Source organism: Athene noctua, chromosome 1 (genome assembly GCF_965140245.1).
Source record: "Athene noctua chromosome 1, bAthNoc1.hap1.1, whole genome shotgun sequence".
Lineage (NCBI taxonomy): Eukaryota > Metazoa > Chordata > Aves > Strigiformes > Strigidae > Athene > Athene noctua.
In genome coordinates, this window is record NC_134037.1 from 94,748,423 (window position 1) to 94,767,632 (window position 19,210).

A 19,210-nucleotide genomic window follows, 5' to 3' on the forward strand; every position below is an offset into this window, starting at 1 on the left:
CCACTAAAAATGATGAATTACATGTCAATGAAACTTCCCTGCCACAGTCATGCTTGGCGGGGGAAGGACAAGAACAAGGACCACATTTTGAAGAGACAATTTCCTGTCTGTTGCTGTGCAGTGCCTGGATTCTTGTGGGAAGATATGTTACTGGGGATTCTGGTCCTGGTAAAAAGACCTTTGGCAGGGCTTTCCATGGCCCAGTGTTCACTGTCCCACATGCTAAGCCTTCCTCTGCCTCTGATAAATCCTCTAGACTGACAGGTTTCACTGCAAAGGCAATTCTCCTGATAGGCAGGCTCAGTGTTCATCATTAACTCTGAAGTTACAGGATTACTGGAACGGAGATGCAGAGAGGAAGGTTTACAGCAATTCTGTCAGTGTGGAGAGTGTGGGGCAAGAAGATGGAGTGAGGGCATGGCAGGAGCAAAGGCCATCAGCAAGGCAGGGCAGGGGAGCAATGCAGATGTGGCACTTACTAAAAACAAGCACATGAAAGCCCTCCCCTGCCTGCCTCCAGCCCTAACATACATACTTGTAGGTTCAAACTCAGAAGCAAAGGCTGCCAAAGGAGAGCTTCCCATGCCAGAGCCCTGTTCATTTCCAACATGGCCAGGACCCAACGATCCACCTCGTCACTTGAGTTATCTGCCCACAGTTTGGATGGTGCTCCAAGCGAAGGGGCAAGGCTGGACCAGATCCTGCCACAACAGTGTGTCAGGGAAGGGACTGGTCCCCGGAACCCATGGCTGCATGTGGTTCTCACAGTGATCAACAGCTTTGTACCTGCCTTACAGATTGTACCTAAAAGAGACCTTTGTACCAAAACAGATCAGGGTGGAAGTTGCTTGAGGAACTGCTTTCTGCACACTCCTCTTCCTCCAGGCAAGATGGGTACAGGGGGCTGGGAACTGCTCTGGTGCCTTCTCCCAGCTCAGTGCCTTCCTGTGAGGCAAGCACCTGGGAGCAGTCCCAGCGGGCAGGACCAGGGCAGTGCCTCTGGGAAAAAAGCATGAACTTGGCACCGCGATACTGCCAGGATCCATTTCTATCAACAACGCCCCATCTGCATGCATGCAAGCTGGGTGCTGATCCAACTGGCATGCCTACCGCTCAGCCCTCCCATCTGCCAGCCCTCTGCACCCTCACTCTGCCAAGCAAGAAAGAGCAGACCTGGCTCCCAGCAGCAGCAATCTCACTTGGGATTGTTAGCACCAACCCCCCAAGTATCTGGGAGGAGAGAAGGGGTCACAAGCCAGAAACAGGAGGCTGGAGTGGTACAGCTCCTCGCACAGGGCTTTTTGGGGAGCAGTGCCTGACTGGGGAGGGGGGGGGGGGGGGCAGGTGGCAGCTCCTCCCCGCAGTCTGCCATAAGATGGGGCATTGGGAAGGCAGCCAGCAAACAGGAGGTCAGGAGCCATTTCCCTTGTCTAGACGTAACCTTTAGAAGAGAAACAAAATGGAGAGTCAGAGAGAAGCCTGAGGGTGAGATTCAGACAGTGTAAATTCCACCTCAGCTGGGAGTTAGGTGGAATTTGGGTATCTAAAGCCTCTGGGAGCAATGTCAAATCACTTACTCTCCTGCATCACCTAATGCAGGACAAACTGAGAAATCAGCCTTCAGTCAGCCTTCAGGCTGGACTGCAAAGCTTTAGATCTCCCAGTTGAGTCTATCCTCAGGGGTACATGGGTTTAACCAAATAAATACTTGGCTGCCACCCAGGTTTGGCTGTGAAACAGAAATTAGCAAAGGCACATATGCCCTCCATGGGTTGCAACTGTCCTGCTTCCCAGGAGAAACCTGGATCACTAGGTAATGGGAAAGGCACAGCTGGGGCCTGGCATGTACCTCCTCTTGGATCATAGGGAGAAAGTTTTGTGAAGGTCTCTTCCCTTCACCAAATACTTTGGACCCAACTCTTCTCTCAGCCTGTGTCCTGTCTGTATTCAACCTGCAACTTGGACAGACACAGCAACCGGCTGTCATCAAGGCTACCCTCCGTACATCCTTACTACAGTCCCTATGGTCCTGGCATCCCAACAGAACTAGTCTGGGATGTCTTTGGAAAGACTGGCTCTTCTGGGTGAAAAGCAGCATGGGCCAAATGTCTCCCCTGGGCTAGCTGCAGCTGTCAGGAGAAAGGGCCACATGCACTGCCAGTGCAGTTTAAAGAGCATAAAATTAGTGCAAGGGAGAAAAAGGTGACAGCTCTAGCCAGTCGCTTGCTCTGTGCACACAGAACAGGTGCTGGCTTGCAGTCACTAGCACAGTCCAGCAGAGAGAGGCATTAAGGACAAGGTCTGGCTCCGTCTCCCCCTGCCTAAACATCCTTTGCCTCCTTGATTGCCAGCAGCAGGTCTGTGCAGAAGGAATCCTTTTTTTAATCCTCCACTTCAATTGTCCACTGCTGCTCTTGCTCTCCTGCTCTGTGCATGCTCTTCTCCCATGCTGCCCTGGTATCTTCTTCCCTCTACCCCCTCCTCAGCCTCCTTCTGATCACACTGGCCCAGTACTCCAGCTTAATATTGCTGTGGTGCAGTTAATAAAGCAGAGGCAGGTGCAGAGGACAGTGAAATGCTGGCCACCTTATTAGAGATGCTGAAACCTCAGTGGAGGATCTCACGCAACAAGCTCATTCATCACCAGGCTCAGGATGCTGCCAGTGAGGCCAGAACAAGAGCACAATGCAATGCACAATCTCATCTCTGCCTTCACCTCCTTTCATTTCCAATAATCAGAGGAAGGGGATGGGAAAGGAAAAAACAAACAAACCCACAATTTCTACCAGCTGGCTGTGAATATCACACAGGCTGCAGAGGGGAAAATGTTCTTGCAGAAGGGGTTCACTAAAAACACCTTACAAAGTGCAAAATCAGCCCTGTGTGGGACATACATATTCACATGCAGAGCGTGCAACCTGCCCCTTTTCCCTGTAAGCAGTATTAGCAGCCAAGGGAGAGCACGCTCACATGCTCATATGTACTTAGTCATCAAGCCTCCAGGACCTCCAAACTAGGTCTGTCTTTTCTCATTCCTCACCTTCACATTCTGTTGATAGGTACTGTCTGCCCAGTGCCCCATCTTATCATGTGATCTGGCTCGTGATGCTTAGAGAGTGCTTGTCCCTCTGTGGCCAGCTGAGCTGGTTTACAGTCCAGGAACACACACCAAGAGCCTCAGAGAGAAAAGCAGGACGCCATATTACCCCTGTCCCCTGCTTCCATCCCAGCTGAGACACTTATAGCAGAGGGGTCCGAAGTATGACACCGCCACATCTATGTTTTCTGTTTATGTAGACGATTAAAGGAAAAAAGGATGTTGTTTTCAGGCAGAATGATGTTTAAGCCAGGTACATATCAGCTAACAGATATAATAAAGCCAAAGGATATTAAAAAACCACATCTGTCAATAGTTAATGTTGCAGTCCTGCTCAACAAAGCACACCAAGGGTTCACAAGACCAAGATAACCTACCTGTGCTGGGACATGGTGTGACCTGCGTAGCCAAGCATGTGGTCTCACAAACAGCTGCACATTAAGCAACTGTGCATTCTTGTTTGAGGAAGAAATTAGAAAAATATCCTGTTTCATCACCAAGCCCCGGGTAATTATTGAAAACACCAGCTAGAAAAACATACATTAAAATCATGCTGATTCCCCAACAAGCTGATCAGAGCAAAGGAACTCCTCTGTGGGCATCCAGCTTCCCAGCATTGCTATTCGCTCCTGCCACTCTCTCCTTACTTGTCCCGCTTCTTCAGCAACTTCTCAGTTCAGGGCACAAGCACTAACTCTGTTTTCCAGTATTTCCCCTCCCTTCTACACACGCTCAATCTCACTCCCTTTTTTCTCAGCCTCATTCAAATTCCCCTGGCTGCTCCTTCCTGCAGCACAAACGAGACGGGGGTGGCGGCCCAAACTCCCACTCTCTCCTCACCAGCTAACTGCAGACGTGGGCTGCTGGGAAGGCTCCCAGCTCCCATCCCCAGCCACACCAGCCTCTCCAAAGGGAGAGGACGATGGCAGACAAAGGAAGGCTGGGGTGGCACAGCAGCCTCGCAGGCAGGATCCCTCCCTCTGACAGGCTCTTCCTCACCCTCTGTATAGCTCTGCAGAGGAGCACAACAGACAAATGCTGTCTCCAGCACACGTGCAGGTGGGATGTTAGGCTGAGTCCCCCCGACCCCACACCCCTCCTCTCTCATCTCTGAGTGTCACGACACTGGAGAGCAGACGTGCATGGGACCAGGAGCTGCAGGGAGCCTGGTGGTGCAGGAAGCACAGGTATCCCAAAAAATTTTGAAAAAAGCATGGGGCAATAATGTGGACAAAACAATCTTCAACTGCTTGTGCAGCTGGTGGGATGTACTCTCCAAGCAACCAGCAGTTAAGGTGGTCTTCAAAGCTCAGCACCTGGCAGCAGGAGGTGCAGGGGCATCTGTGTCTCTCGTGCCCAGGAGAACACACAGTCTCAGCCAAGCTGCCCAGTTTCTCATCAGGCATAGACATCCTGGTTTAGCATGGTCCAGGGCCAGAAGAAGGTGATAGCAGCAGAAGGGCACTTTTCCTCTGACAGGCAATACCATTAAGGATATGAAAAAGCCTCCCACTTTCACCAGTTCATTCTGTTTGCCACCAGTCTTGGACACATTATATACCTTTGTCCTAGGGGGCTGCAGGCACCATCTCCTATCAGTTTTCCTCTGTGGCTGTGACTGCCGTGAACTCATCCCAACAAAATCCAGCTAAGACACAGCTGCTCCCTTCCAAAGGGAGTGTCATTCACAAAGAGCAGGAACAATCACACCATCACCTCAACATGATGGGACTGGCAGTGTCTGCAGCTTTAAACTGGTGACAGACAGGAAAGATACTCCCAAGCACCCCATCCTAGGGACTGGAAGGGGCTGAGCTTTATTATGATGTGAGTGACAACTCCTGAGATGAATATGGGGCTCTGCAATCCAAAACACCCTGCTACAGCCGCAGATATGCCTTGCCTTCAATTTCCACCCCAACTGCACCTCCAAAGCTACAGGATGCCTTGCAGAGAGGTAACTTCAAAGAGTTTAGAAGCTGCGGACTTCTTAAAGTTAAAAAAAAAAAACAAAAACGGAAAAGGATTTATGTGTGTCAGACTTTACAGTGCAAAGACTGAGAGCAAATTAATATCCAAGGGCCAGATCCATTCTCCATCACTGGAGAATAAGAGCCCAGGAGATGAGTTCCATGGGTAGAAATAAGATCATTGCAAATTCCTTCAGAAAAGAGGAATGAAAAATGCTGAGAAACAGAGGCAGGAGGAAGGTGTGAACAGGGAATTTTGGAACCTCTCCTGAACAAGAGGCTCTAGTGTTTTCCACAATGATGGAAAAACATGCCATAAATCTGACCCTTCTGTCTCACTCTTCTCATGGATTTTCTGACACACAGCAATGGATTGAGATCCTGGTCCTTGATGTCACCTTGGCACCACGGGACAGAGCAGAGGAAGACGGCTTGTCTTTGACATTGCATTTGAACACCACAGATTTGATTCTTGCTCTCTGTATTCTGGCAGAGAGATAAAACCCCTCTGCACTGGCAGCCCCCTCCTATCCTCCAGGAGTTCAGAAAAGGGGAAATCACAGCCATGGTCAGGGACAAAGCAGGGTAAATACACTCCTGGCTGACAGAGCCCAGTCCCCTGTCACCTCAGGGGCTACCTCTGCTTATTCATTTTATGAATGTACCACATGCTATCTTAAAAACTGTTCCCATTTGGCCTGCCCTTCCTGCTGGACGTCTGTTCCAGAGCCTGACCACCCTAATGTTCTAATTTCCAGCCTGAATTTATTCACAGGCAGCTTGCACCCAGTTGATCTTGTGCCAATATTGTCCTTTAGCTTGAATGGCTCTTTTCCCTCCCTGCTGCTTGACCCCCTGATGTTTTTATAGGCAGCAATCACCCCGGCCCTCAGCCTTTGCTTTGCTAGGCTAAACAAGCTGAGCACTCTGTGCCTCCTCTTCTAACAGACTCTGACTTTCCGTGATCTACTCTATAATTCTTTTCTGCGTGATACCACTTGCTGGAGTTCTGTATCCCAGCCCTGCATATAGGATGCAGTAGCACTTCTCCACCTTGCCTGGAAGGACCTCAGGTTTCACCTAGGAGTACATTTGCCCCTTCTCACACCTGCATCTTACCAGCAGCTCCCTGAAGTAAACTCACTCACGCACATCATTCCTCCACTTCAGTAATTTTTCACTGATGAGCTCCCAGCCTGCAGCAGATTCCTCTGATTGCACTCTCCACATGCATGACCTTGCATTTGTACTGCTGCATTTCATCCCACCTGAACCACTCAAGTAGTTTCTTGTCTTTGAGATCTTCTTCAACGATATCCTGATCCTTCACTGAGGTGGCATTACATCCCAATCTGGTGTCAACTGCACAAATTATCAGCAGCAGAATCCTAATAGGGGATTCCAATCTCACTGGCTGGTACGAGCCATGGGGAAGATGTCTGCCCACTCAGCAGGGTAGGTGCCTTCTGGAAAAACCATTTGGGTAAGTTCTAGTTAGTGGAGAAATTTGGTTTGGATATGAAGATAGTCACTGTGATGCTTCTCTATAACCTCTCACCAAACTTCCTGTACCTGTCAGATTGGATTAAAACATTTTCCTGGGTTAGTACTTCATCACCACCTTGAATGGAAATGATGTCAAGCATTAACAGTATCAATTAAAGGGCTAGGGTTTAAGTTGGATTTATTTAATTTTCCTTGCTTGATGACCATTACTCATTAGGGGTTTCCAGAGCAAATAATCACATTGCATGTAACATAATGTTGGCATCTGCCAGACAAGCACACCAGTGAACTGAAATTCATATCGATATTGTTCATCAGTCAAGCACACAGGTTCATATCCTGGGGTTAAACAAGCATGGATGGCCAATGCAAATCCATTATTCAGTCTAAATGAAGAATCCTGGAAGGTCTTCCTCCTAAATTGTCTTTAGCAGAAGGCTCCCTTTCTGGGCTGAGACATCACCAGCTCCAAAGAGAGAAACAACTGTGACCTTCAGTAGCTACTGAGGACAGCTGGAGCCATCTAAGCCAGGAGACAGTCTCTCTCTCTCTCTTCCTCTTGCACACACAATGAGCTGCCCATCCTCATTAGGTGCCGAGAGCAGCAGTTTACAGCTTCCCAGAGAAGCCAAATTGGTGCTGTCATGAATTACTGTAAGTGCTTGTTCCACACTCTTCAATAATGTCTTTCATTAGGGGCTGATCAGAAAGCAATATGTATTTTATTAGCATATGTTCCCCAGCCTAAGAACAGGAGACCTAATCTTCACTCTGTCAGGGAGACAGTCAAGTAAAAGCCTTAACTGAGGCACAGCATGACTGGCAACTTGACGAGCCATGGGCTTACTGAGGCATCACACACTGCACGTCCTGAGGAGGGGGAGCTCGGGAGTTGGAGAAGAAAAGGGCTAAACTACCACCTGAATTCGGTGATGGGTGGGAAGGGAGGGAGAGCCATGTGCTTCCCAGACGGTGCAAGGAGCCTGTGTTGGTGTCACTGTAGTTGGTACTGAGCTAGTTACATGTGTGTCTATGCTTGTTATCCCTCTCCTACTGTCTCACAGCCCTATCTACGATCCTGAAGGCACATGCGGTCCTTCTCTTCAGACTGGAAGCTCTATACTACTAATGCAAGATCCTACTTGTTCCTGATTATGCACTGCAGAGCCTGCAACCACTTCTCTGTCTGCAGCATGGGCATAGGCTGAATAAGGGATCCTCATGTTGCTGTACAGCCCCCGCCTGCCCAGAGCAGTGGTTCCCATCTCTTTTGAGCCCCACGTCTGAAAATCAGCACTGCTTGGTGCCTCACTGGATCCAACTTTATACCCATTCCTAATCTCAGTGAGTAGAGTCTCCTCTTGCACCCATTTTGTTGCGCTGAACATGACTGCCCACAGCCAGACCCACATGCATGTCTATGTGCCATGCTGTCAGGGCTTCTGGCTCCCAGAAGAAAAAGCAAGCTGGCTTTACATAGCCCAGGTTTGCTCACCTCCAGTTAGGTTGGGCTCTGAGCCATTTTCTCTATAATATGGTTGTGATTTATCAAGGGAGACATACTCCACCAACAGGAGTTGCCATCTCCCAGGCTTCTTTTCTGGGATTCTCTACAGACCCTGGCAGAGCCCTCTGTTAGGACACCTTTACCCTTAAAAACAACAATTAATAAAGGACGAGGCTACTGCTTACTGAGCAGAAATAGCCTATGTGTGGGACTCTGGACTACCCAGTCTGCTACATGTAATGAAGGTATATAGGTAAGTATCATTCCAGGGCCTACAGGACACCTCTACCTCGACTGCACTTGCCGTCCTATCTAGTAAAGAAGAGGCAAGGCAGCACAGTGTATGCAGGGAGAGCCATAAAGCCCTTCACATTGCTTCATGCTACCTGCACTGGCAGCATGACTGAGTATGTTTCATTTCTTGATGAAACAGTCAAAACATCTATCTAGTGCCTACTCCTGCCTGTTTGTCACAAACTACAGGAGAGACTACATCTCTCTTCCAAGCCCTTTCCCCTTCACACACTCTCTCCTCTTACCTCCAACATGTTCTAGGAAGTGAAAGTCAGGAAAAAAAATAACCAATGCAAGAACAAAACCAAGAACGGAACCAGAAACAAAAGAAAGAAGGGGTAGAAAATAGGAAGGGGAATAGGGAAGGGGAAGAAGGTGCGTAAAGAGAACTCTGAAGCAGTAGGAGGAACATGGGCTGACTACTGAAAACAACAGATGAGCAGAGTAAATGGGAGCTGCATCACAGCTTACTGATAGGGACTCTCAGAAAGACTCAATAACTAGCATGTACCCCTTGAAGCCACTGAAGGTAAGAAATGCACACAAAGTCCTCACTTTTATCTTTGATACCTGGCAAGCATTTTTCATCCTGTGCTCAGTTTTGTAAAACACAAGCCAACAGCCTGCTGGATGCGAACAAGCACAATGGTGTGAAAACAATACCTCAGGACTGCAAGGCTGATATGAGGGGTATACTGGTTGGGGGGAATGTGATTATCTCATCTCTCACATTCTCCTTACCCTAAATCAGCACTGAACAGTGATGTTAGGAGCTAGAGACAGATGAGATTTTGTTACTAGATGTGTTTGAAGATCATATGAGCCTTTCCGGCAAGATTATTTGTACTGTTCTTCTCAGGCACTGTAACTATTCCAAACAGAGCTAGGACTGGGAAAATTGTTCGTAATTATTCCTTTGTACTAGGCAAGCTAAACAATATCCTGCTTTCTCTCTTGCACAGTCAAATACTTTAATTGCATTAGGAGCAGTACTTAGAAAAGTAAATGTTAAGACAAAACCTCTACTACAAGGCACTTTATGAATGCCAAGTCACCTTGTAAAACTTTTGGCTGCCTTGTTTTGGGGAGGTTACCTTACTTTGGATAACCAGAGAAGATAAATGATACCATGAGACTGAGGCATAACCTGCCGCTGCTCATATTACCAATTTTTCCAACTAACCCATTACAAATGATCTGTGGACCAGGGATCACCAGTTCAGGAAAACCATGAATCATACTGAAGAGCAATTTGTGAATGCAAAAGAAGAAAATTAGTCAGACTAATTTACTATTAATAGTTAGGCATCGTTTGCTGAGCTCTCGCGGGCAAAGTGAAGTCTCAATAGTGACATTGGAAGATATGAAACAGACCTAAGGGGGAAACCTCATCCCACAGCTCTCAGCCATTTCCTCTGAACTCACCTAACTCATCAGTGCTGGTCAGGCCTGTCTTGAGCTTCCCTGGCCAGCCTTGTAGAAATCACTCCTATCCTCTGGCTGACAGGGCTAACAGCAACCATGGCCAGGCCAACAACTCTGCCTGCAGTGAGCAATGGCCAGGTGGAAACTCCCTTCCTTTGCACCAAGTGGAGGCTCTGCTGTTGCCAACTTAGCCAGTAAAAAATACATACATAAAATGTGGAAAAAGCTCCTTGTATCCCCACCCCCACTAAACATCCAGCTGTCCCGGCGTCTTCCCTTACAGCACAGGTAAAGAGGACCTTGTTCTAGCAGCTGGTCTCACTGACATATCATCCCCTGTGACAGCTAGGGACAAAAAGAGAGATGGCTCAATGGGCTGTCAGCTGCAATGACTGATGTTGTGTCCCATTTTCAGGCAGCAGAGAACACAGCTGAGGCAGGATCCTGCCCTCTATGCTCCTAATGTCTGTGACAAAGTTGCTGCTTTACCCCCAAGTCCCACAGAGCAACCTTATTAAGTTTCATGCACAGCTTGTCCATCAAATGCTATTGATCAACCATCTCCCCTTTCACCAGCACCCAGTTTCCACTCAATCCCACTGCATGTTCTCCTCCTCTTGCAGTCTAAAAAAGCAGTGTAATATCTCCCTTCTCTTGCTTTCCCTGGCTTCACGTCAAGACGGCTGTTCGAACTGTCCACCCAGCATAGCTCCTGTTGACACACTGCCTCCTTTCTGCATCCTTTTCTACCTCCCTCAGGGCTGAGCTCTGCACAGTATCATGTATGCCACTAGCGCAACTGAAGGCAATTGACTGGAGAACACAAATGTAATGTGCCTATTCTCACTGCCTGAACAAAAGTGGAAATAAAAAAAAAAAAGAGCAAAAATCATCAGTGGGGGTCGATGAAAGAGTTAGAGCTGAAAAAACACCTTTTCTAGCTACAGAGGATAGCTCCAGGTAGGTGGAATTGCGTTGATTTGACATTGTCCCATACAACAGCAGCCTGTAATCAGACATCAAACTGACATCCAAGGTAGGCAAAAAAGAAGACACGACTAAAGAAGCTTTCCAGTAGATGTGACTTATAAGCCAGCCTACAACAGAAGGCCTGCTTTGAGATTCAGTCCTGGGCAAATACTGTGAGGCCAAGTCACTGCAGTCCCCAGTCCTAACACCAGTGAGACAGGACCAGCACAGCCTCCATCAAGTGAAATGACGAACAGTAAAGGGATGTGCTGTTTGTCACACTCCACAAGTGTTTTGATCCATGCAGCATCCCACATGCAGCCAGGGCCACCATCTGCTGCTTCATGGAAAGTCACACTTCCATGCTCACTACAGCCAGCTGGGACCACAATGCTCTATCAGGGAGTAGGAAAGGAAACATGATCAAACTGTCCAGTTAAGCAGCCTCTCAGCAGGAGGATTTCTCAATGGATGTGGCACCACAAGGTCTTTCCCTTTTTCCAGATAACACTGGTGCACCACAGGGTCACATTTGATTCAGAGCAGGATGGGTCACTCCCTATTTTACAAGCCACAACTTCATCCTTTAAGTTTTTCATCTTCTAATAGGAAAAGGACTTAGGAGGACAGCCCTGACTGCTTTTTAGCTAAGTTGTCCTAAAACGTCACTATATCACCTCCTCGGCTCCTGCAGCACCCCCCAGCTGAAAAGCCCACCACAGCACTAGTGGGGGGATACACAGGATGGGGCCAGTGGGGGCACAGTGCCCCAGAGAGCCTCGGGATGAGGGCTATGGACCCAGTCCTGTCAGCCTTGGTGATGGCAGTGAAGTCCAGGCAGCCTGTAATCCCCCAGAGTCAGCAAAATCACAGAATCATCTAGGTTGGAAAGGACCTTGAAGATCATCCAGTCCAACCATTAATCTAACACTGACAGTTCCCAACTACACCATATCCCTCAGCGCTATGTCGATCCGACTCTTAAACACCTCCAGGGATGGGGACTCCACCACCTCCCTGGGCATCCCATTCCAACGCCTAACAACCCATTCTGTAAAGAAATGCTTCGTAATATCCAGTCTAAACCTTCCCTGGTGCAACTTGAGGCCATTCCCTCTTGTCCTATTGCTTATTACTTGGTGGAAGAGGCTCATCCCCAGCTCTCTGCAACCTCCTTTCAGGCAGCTGTAGAGGGCGATGAGGTCTCCCCTCAGCCTCCTCTTCTCCAGACTAAACACCCCCAGTTCTCTCAGCCACTCCCCGTACGACCTGTGCTCCAGACCCTGCACCAGCTTCGTTGCCCTTCTCTGGACACGCTCGAGTCACTCAATGTCCTTTTTGTAGTGAGGGGCCCAAAACTGAACACAGGAATCGAGGGGCGGCCTCACCAGTGCCGAGTACAGGGGTCAGATCCCTTCCCTGTCCCTGCTGGCCACGCTATTGCTGACACAAGCCAGGATGCCATTGGCCTTCTTGGCCACCTGGGCACACTGCTGGCTCCTGTTCAGCTGGCTGTCAATCAACACGCCCAGGTCCCTCTCTGACTGGCAGCTCTCCAGCCACTCCTCCCCAAGCCTGTAGCGCTGCTGGGGGTTGTTGTGGCCCAAGGGCAGCCCCCGGCATTTGGCCTTATGGAAACTCCTCCAGTTGGCCTCAGCCCATGGCTCCAGCCTGTCCAGGTCTCTCTGCAGAGCCTCCCTACCCTCGCACAGATCAACACCCCCACCCAACTTGGTGTCATCTGCAAACTGACTGAGGGTGGACTCGATCCCCTCGTCCAGATCATCAATAAAGATGTTAAACAGGAGTGGCCCCAAAACTGAGCCCTGGGGGACACCACCCGTGACCAGCCACCAACCGGATTTAACTCCATTCACCCCAACTCTTTGGGCCTGGCCATCCAGCCAGTTTTTCACCCAGCAAAGCGTGTGCCCATCCAAGACACAAGCAGCCAGTTTTGCCAGCAGAATGCTGTGGGAAATGGTGTCAAAGGCCTTGCTAAAATCAAGGTGAACAATATCCACAGCCTTTCCCTCATCCAATAAGCAGGTCGCCCTGTTGTAGGAGGACATCAGGTTTGTCAGGCAGGACCTGCCTTTCATAAACCCATGCTGACCGGGCCTGATCATCTGGTTGTCCCGCATGTGTTGTGTGATGGCACTCAGGATGAGCTGCTCCATCAGCTTCCTGGGCACCAAATTTAAGCTGACAGGCCTGTAATTTCCCGGATCATCCTTCTGACCCTTCTTATAGATAGGTGTCACATTGGCCAATTTCCAATCTGTCAGGACCTCCCCAGTCAGCCAGGACTGCTGGGAAATGATGGGAAGTGGCTTGGCAAGCACCCCAGCCAGCTCCTTCAGCACCCTCGGGTGTATCCCGTCTGGTCTCATAGACTTGTGTGTCTGTGTGATGCAGCAGGTCACTGACTGTCTCCTGGATTGCGGGAGGGTCCTTTTCCCTGTCTTCTGGCTGAGGAGGCTGGATTCCCTCAATACAACTAGCCTTGTTATTAAAGACTGAGTTATTAAGAAGGCATTAAGCACCTCAGCCTTCTCCTCATCACTTGTTACCATGTTTCCTCCTGCATCTAGCAGCGGATGGAGGCTCTCCCTGGTCTTTCTTTTGCTACTGACATACTTATAGAAACACTTCTTCTTGTCCTTGATTGCTGAAGCCAGATTAATTTCCAGCTGGGCTTTAGATCTCCTGGTTTCTGGCCTGCATAGCCTCACAGCCTCTTTGTAATTACTGTGAGTGGTTAGCCCCTTTCCAGAGCTGCTTTCTTTCCTAACCCTTGGCATCCCCCCAGCTCTGAGGTGCAGCCTTCAGGCAACCCCCCAAGGCACCAGCTGCTCAGTTTCCTAAAGAAGCTTCGCCTGAAGCCACAGTTGCATCTGCAGAAGAAAAGGAATTTTGTTCACCTCCCAGAGCACACAGCTGGGCTGCTGCAAGGGCCACCACCCACTTGAGTACATCACCTTTTGTAGTTTGTACCTTCTCCTAACCTAGGACCCACTAAACAAATGGGTTTGTAATACCTAGAGGCAGAGAAAGTAACACACAATACCACATGTGTCTGCCTTGGTTTTATACTCTTCTCCGGACACTGGCTACTGCTAAAGATGGGAGGAGACATGATTTTGGCCTGGATGTTCTCATTCCTGAATAGCAGCTGGGTGGATTAGCTTGCTCTAAAAGTTTGTTCTACCCTGGCTGCCCAAACTAGCTGTTTATGTTACCACAGGGCTGCTTACAAGCACTGGAAGATGCTTCCAACTTCACTAAGCTGATTCCTCATGGGCCAAGGGCCATGCATGTGGGTTCACCAAGCCACAATGGTGCACAAATGGGGGAAGACAATGGTTCAAGTTAGAAGTGTTCTCAACTAAACATTTACAAAAATGATTATGGGCTGGTGCACTGCTTACTCATACTCTCTTTTGAATAATACCATCCCCCCTGCTTGATGCCTGAAGAGGTCAAGACACCCCTGCCCCGGTCTGTGTGCTCCTGGAGGGGTGTCTGACTTTGTGCAAATGAAGCCAAAAACAGACAGCAATTGGCAGACACTGCTGAAGTGGTCTCAGAGGAGAGCAAAAGAACAACTCAGAGGCAGAAATGAAGCAATACAGACCTGCAGCCCCTGGGCCTTGGCATAAAACCACTCCTGCTGCGTTGCAGTGGCCGTCAACGGAGTTAACCTTCCACTCTAATCACAATCATTAAATTCCCTCTAACGCCCCTGTCCTATGTCTGTCCAAACAGCTCTGTTATCTGTCACCTCCCCACATGGCTCCCCACCGCTGCAGCTCTCATTAATGCTGCTCTGGCTGGCTGATGAGGCAAGTGGCAGGCGGCTCTGGAGCCCAGATGAGTTTTGCAGACAGCAGGGGATGTTTATCCAACATGGAGGGGATGAAAGTACAAACAAAGAGAGACCGTACAATTAATCAGGCATTGCACAGGGCTAGTCTCATTAAAGACAGTCTCCCTGACAAGAATTAATCTGAAGTGACAACCCAGTGAGCTAATTTAGCAAATGGGTCTGGGGCTTGGCCTGGTGCAAATTTCAGGGGTCTGTCTGGCAGATAGAGCTGAGCCTGCTCTGAGGAGGGGAAAAGCAGGAATATGTTAAGCTGGCTCCATTCTGGCCGGAGCCTGTGCATCAGAAGGTATGGAGGAGACTGCAGCCTCAGGTCTCCTTGAGGGGCACAATGAAGATTAAACTTCCCTACTGCACCAGTACCTTCTCCTCCTTCTCTCTCTTGCAGCCTCAGGTCACAGATGGGTTCCAGCTCATTAAGTACACAGTAATTCTGCCACTATCCCCTGTAACTGTAACCACCAGCCCAACTCAGATCTTTCCTCCAGGATCCAACCTGCTCGCAATATTAGATGGCTTTTCGTTTCTCTTAATGTAGAGCAGAGCTCTGGGAGGAGATAAAATACACAGAGAGAAACAAGCAACTTAAAAGGCTTTTTATTTTTTAAGCAAAGATCTGGTTTGGAGAGGCTGCTTTGAATCCCCAGGCAATGAAAAACATTTCACTTGGAGTGCAGTGCCTCAGTGTCTTTCTATGCTGTAAGAATACATGGAAGAAAAAAAGCTGACTAAACAAATAGCCCAAAAGCCTCATGGCATCTCCCCACAACCAGAACATTCAAAGCTGTGGACTCGAAGTTCACTGGCTAAGGTGAAGTAAGGTGGTCAGCATTTGGAAGAGTTGCCTTGGAGCAAGAAAGGAAAAACCTCCCAAGCCATCAATACAAAAGTCTGAGGACCCTGCCATTCCTCAGTGGGGATGTTTTCCCTCTGAATTGCCACTCAACACAATGGCCACTGCCTAAGCTGACCTGACCGATGCACTCTGGGAAATAACAGCTTATTTGCTAAAACATATAATAGAGGCTTACAAAAAGCTTGCTCCACGTTGCTATTGTATTCGCTTTGCCTGGGTCAGTAGCTCCAAGCTGTCAGGCTGTTTATTTGGTTTTAATTGAGAGTTAATTCTTATTCTACTGGAACTCGTACGTCTGCTGCGCCGCTCAGCCTGCTCCACAGTGTCGAGAACAATCAGCTCCTGTGGAAATGCAGCTGCCCATCTTGCTGGGAGCCCCCATGCATCGCTAAGGAAACCAAATTCCCCCAGACTGCTTGCAATCCCCCCAGGAATGCCCAACCAGCCCTCAGAAGCTGTTGAACAGGAAGAGTTGGATGAGCCACAGCACCAGCCAATTAATAAGCAGCACTTTTACTCTCACCCAGCCCCATTTTCAGCAGCTGCAGCAAGCAAATTTAATTCAAGGGTTCCCAGGTGCCTTGCAAAGCATCCTGCTACTTGGGGATCTTCACATTACATACGCCAAGAGCTCTTCAAGCAAACCAGAGAGACTGAAATGAAAACTAACAAGCCATTTTACAACCAGCGGGCATCCCAGCTGGTCGCCCCTTGGATTCCAGCACAGCAAGAGTTAATCCTCTCCAGACAGCCCCTCACAACCTGAAGACTGCAGGCTGCTGCTGCTACATTCATCCTTAAGATGCTGAAGAGTACCTGCCATGACCACTGAGGCTGAGGAACTCCCAGGGTTGGAGGAGAAGGTGGGCTGGCTGGGTAAGCTTTCATCAGCTTGATGCTGGCAATAAATCAGCCACGTCTGGCCACATGTAAGGCCCGTTTTATCTGAGGAGAATACTCCAATCCTAGCTCTCTAGGAGGATTTTTCATGCCACCACAGCTAGTGCCTGGAAGCCAGCGTATCCAGCGAGGAGTGTGCACAGACAAACAGCAGCTCCTCATTCAGGAGGACAAATCCGCTTTCTTAAGAGCTCTCCAGTCAGCAATACTTCTAAGCTTTTGAGATTTTCACAGTTATATTCAGTAATGTTACTATGTTATGCGGTCCAGTGACAGAACAGCGGGATATAAAGCTTAGCCCAGGTGCCCCAGCACGAAGAAGAAGGTGCGACAAAGCAGTAAAGCCTGTGGGACATGGAAGAGAGTGACGGCACAAGGGAAAGGGTGAAAGGCCAGGAGGTGTCATAAGGCTGCTTGGAGTCCAAGTGGGACATCACTGGGAAAACACCAGGAAGGCAGGACAGGAGCACAGAGGCAGCTCTGAGAAGCGGCAGGTTGGAGATGAGAGGGGATGTGATCCTCTGGGAGAAAGAAATAGAAAAGGGCTCAGTGAGACCTCATTATGGCACATGGAGGCAGAGACCTCTTCGTGAAATAAAAGCACCTTCATCGGAGGAGGCAGTACCATGAAAGCCGGAGTTTTTCTCACTTGTGCTTGACAGAAGTGGGAACAAAACTCCCCTGTTTAGTCCTCTCTCTGCCCTCCCTTATTCAGACCCAAGCCACCACGATTACACCAGTAGCCATTTCTAAGAGTCTGCCCATACATGAGAGATGGCTACTGCAGGGCCACAGTATAACATTCCTCTAAAAGACACCACTCAATAGTCACAACTATGTGGTGATGCTGCAAAAGAAACATTAACAGCAGTAACCGATGGGGTATGACAAAAACAGGGGGGGTTAAATTTGCACAGGCATTCAGCTTTATTTCATAACTTAAAACAGAAATGTGATTTTCCCTTTTCTTGATCCCTTTCAGTAGGAGCTCAATAGGGAACAGATCCAAGATTACTTCCAGGCACTGTGCAAAAGGAAAAAAACCTCAACATCACAGGAGAAGGATAAAAATCACAAATTAGTTCACTGAGTTGCAGTGCTGATAATAGCGAATCTCAGCTAAGAGAGAAGGGGTACTATGACAAACTGCCTTCATTATTAGAGGCTCCCCTGTGTCCTGTATTATTATTAAGGACTGACAATGTGCTCCACATGGTTTGAGTAACAAACAAAGGCTGTCCCACCCCAGAGAGCTCACAATCAAACTGAGACATAAAACCGGAGCCTACTGTGCAGAACTAGAGGAAAGAGACACTTGGATCTTTTTAATTATTTTGTTTTCTATCTACAGTAAACAAACTTTTCCTTGCAAAATGCATTTGTTTCCAAGCTACCACTGAATGGCAAGAACCACCAATTTTAAGTGTCCCCATTTTTAAAAAATGTTGAACACAGGCACTTTGCTGAACATGGATGAAAGTACCTGGCAATCCTGCTAGGTTAATGTGCTCTTTAAAAACATCAGACTTTTTCCCCTAACCTTCTCCAACCAGTGATCTCTTGAGATTTCCCTCAGTTCTCTCCCCCCTGGCCCCAGTATGATTTCTCTTCAGACTCAGAAACTTTGAAACCCACTTCTCTTCCCCTGCAGAGTTCATATAGTCCAAATAGCTTCATTACTGTGACAGTATGAAAGCCCTTCTGCAATGCAAACAGCCAATGAATTTTTCCTGCAGTTCCTGCCTGGAGAGCTCTTCAGCTTATTCCCTTTATTTCATACAAGTGAGGAGGATGGAATTCCACTCGTTTGAGTCTTTGGCCTATAAAATCTACAATACCTACTAATGACTGTGAGCTTTTTTTCACATTAAAACCCCATTCAAAACACTGAGCATGAACAGTCTGATGGGAGGCAGCAGGGTTTTGAAAGCCCTCGATCATACCCAACACCAGACGTAAAAATCAACACTGAGCTGTGCACTTTGTCCAGTCTCTTCCATTTGGTGGGGAAGGTGCAATACCATCAGGATCTGGCAATTTCATCACCTTTAGCTCTTAATTAGCAAGGAGACATTGATGTAACTACCTCCTGAGAGGTCCTCTTCCCAAGGGCATGCACTGAGGCTCTAGAAGAGCTGACCTTACCTGCCGGACTTCCAGGCGATACTTGAGGATGGGATCCACAGCATTGGGCTCTTTCTGCGTCCACTGCAAGACGTAAGAGTAATTCTTGGATTGCTTCTGGCTCAAGGTGGGGTTGGGAGTATCATAGTAAAACTCTGGGCTGTAAGCTTTTGCTGGAGGGGAAAAAAAAAAAAAAAAAGAAAGAAAAAGAGGGAGGAAAGTAAGAGAGTGGGATCAAGAGAAATGTAAATCACAAAGAGGTGTGGTGAGAGTGGAACAGCTCTGCTTGCCTTTGACATGACATACACCTTTACAATTACAGCTGGTGTTGCACTGACGTGCCATCATTTTCTGTGAATTGCTACTGATTTCACAGCTTAAACTACTGGGAAGGTTAGCAGTCCTGCAACACCAGTGGGGCATGACTGAGACCAGGGAAGGTGGGAACAACTTCAGCTCTCCAGGTGGAACCAGCTCTCATCTTTTCTCTCTTGCTTTGTAGTTCAGATTGAGCTTTAAACTGGCACTTCTCCTGTTTCATCTGCTGCTTAACAGACTCTCCTGCTAACAAACTCTGAGGAAAGACCAATCGGCCAGTAGGTCATAGGAAAAGTGTCATTTATCACACAGGGACCATGGCCTTAAAAAGGAGACCTTGCTCCTTCTGCATCTCCCC

The 19,210-nt window shown here is 48.4% G+C and overlaps 1 protein-coding gene across 4 annotated transcripts in view; it reads right to left on the bottom strand.

Moving 5' to 3' along the window:
• Positions 1–19,210, bottom strand: part of MDGA1 (MAM domain containing glycosylphosphatidylinositol anchor 1) — a 160,873-nt gene that overhangs the window by 40,523 nt on the left and 101,140 nt on the right. For all 4 annotated transcript variants that reach the window (XM_074897020.1, XM_074897021.1, XM_074897019.1 and 1 more), the window contains exon 10: positions 18,556–18,707. In XM_074897020.1, the coding sequence (XP_074753121.1) occupies positions 18,556–18,707 (152 nt within the window). The remainder of the gene's footprint in view (positions 1–18,555; positions 18,708–19,210) is intronic.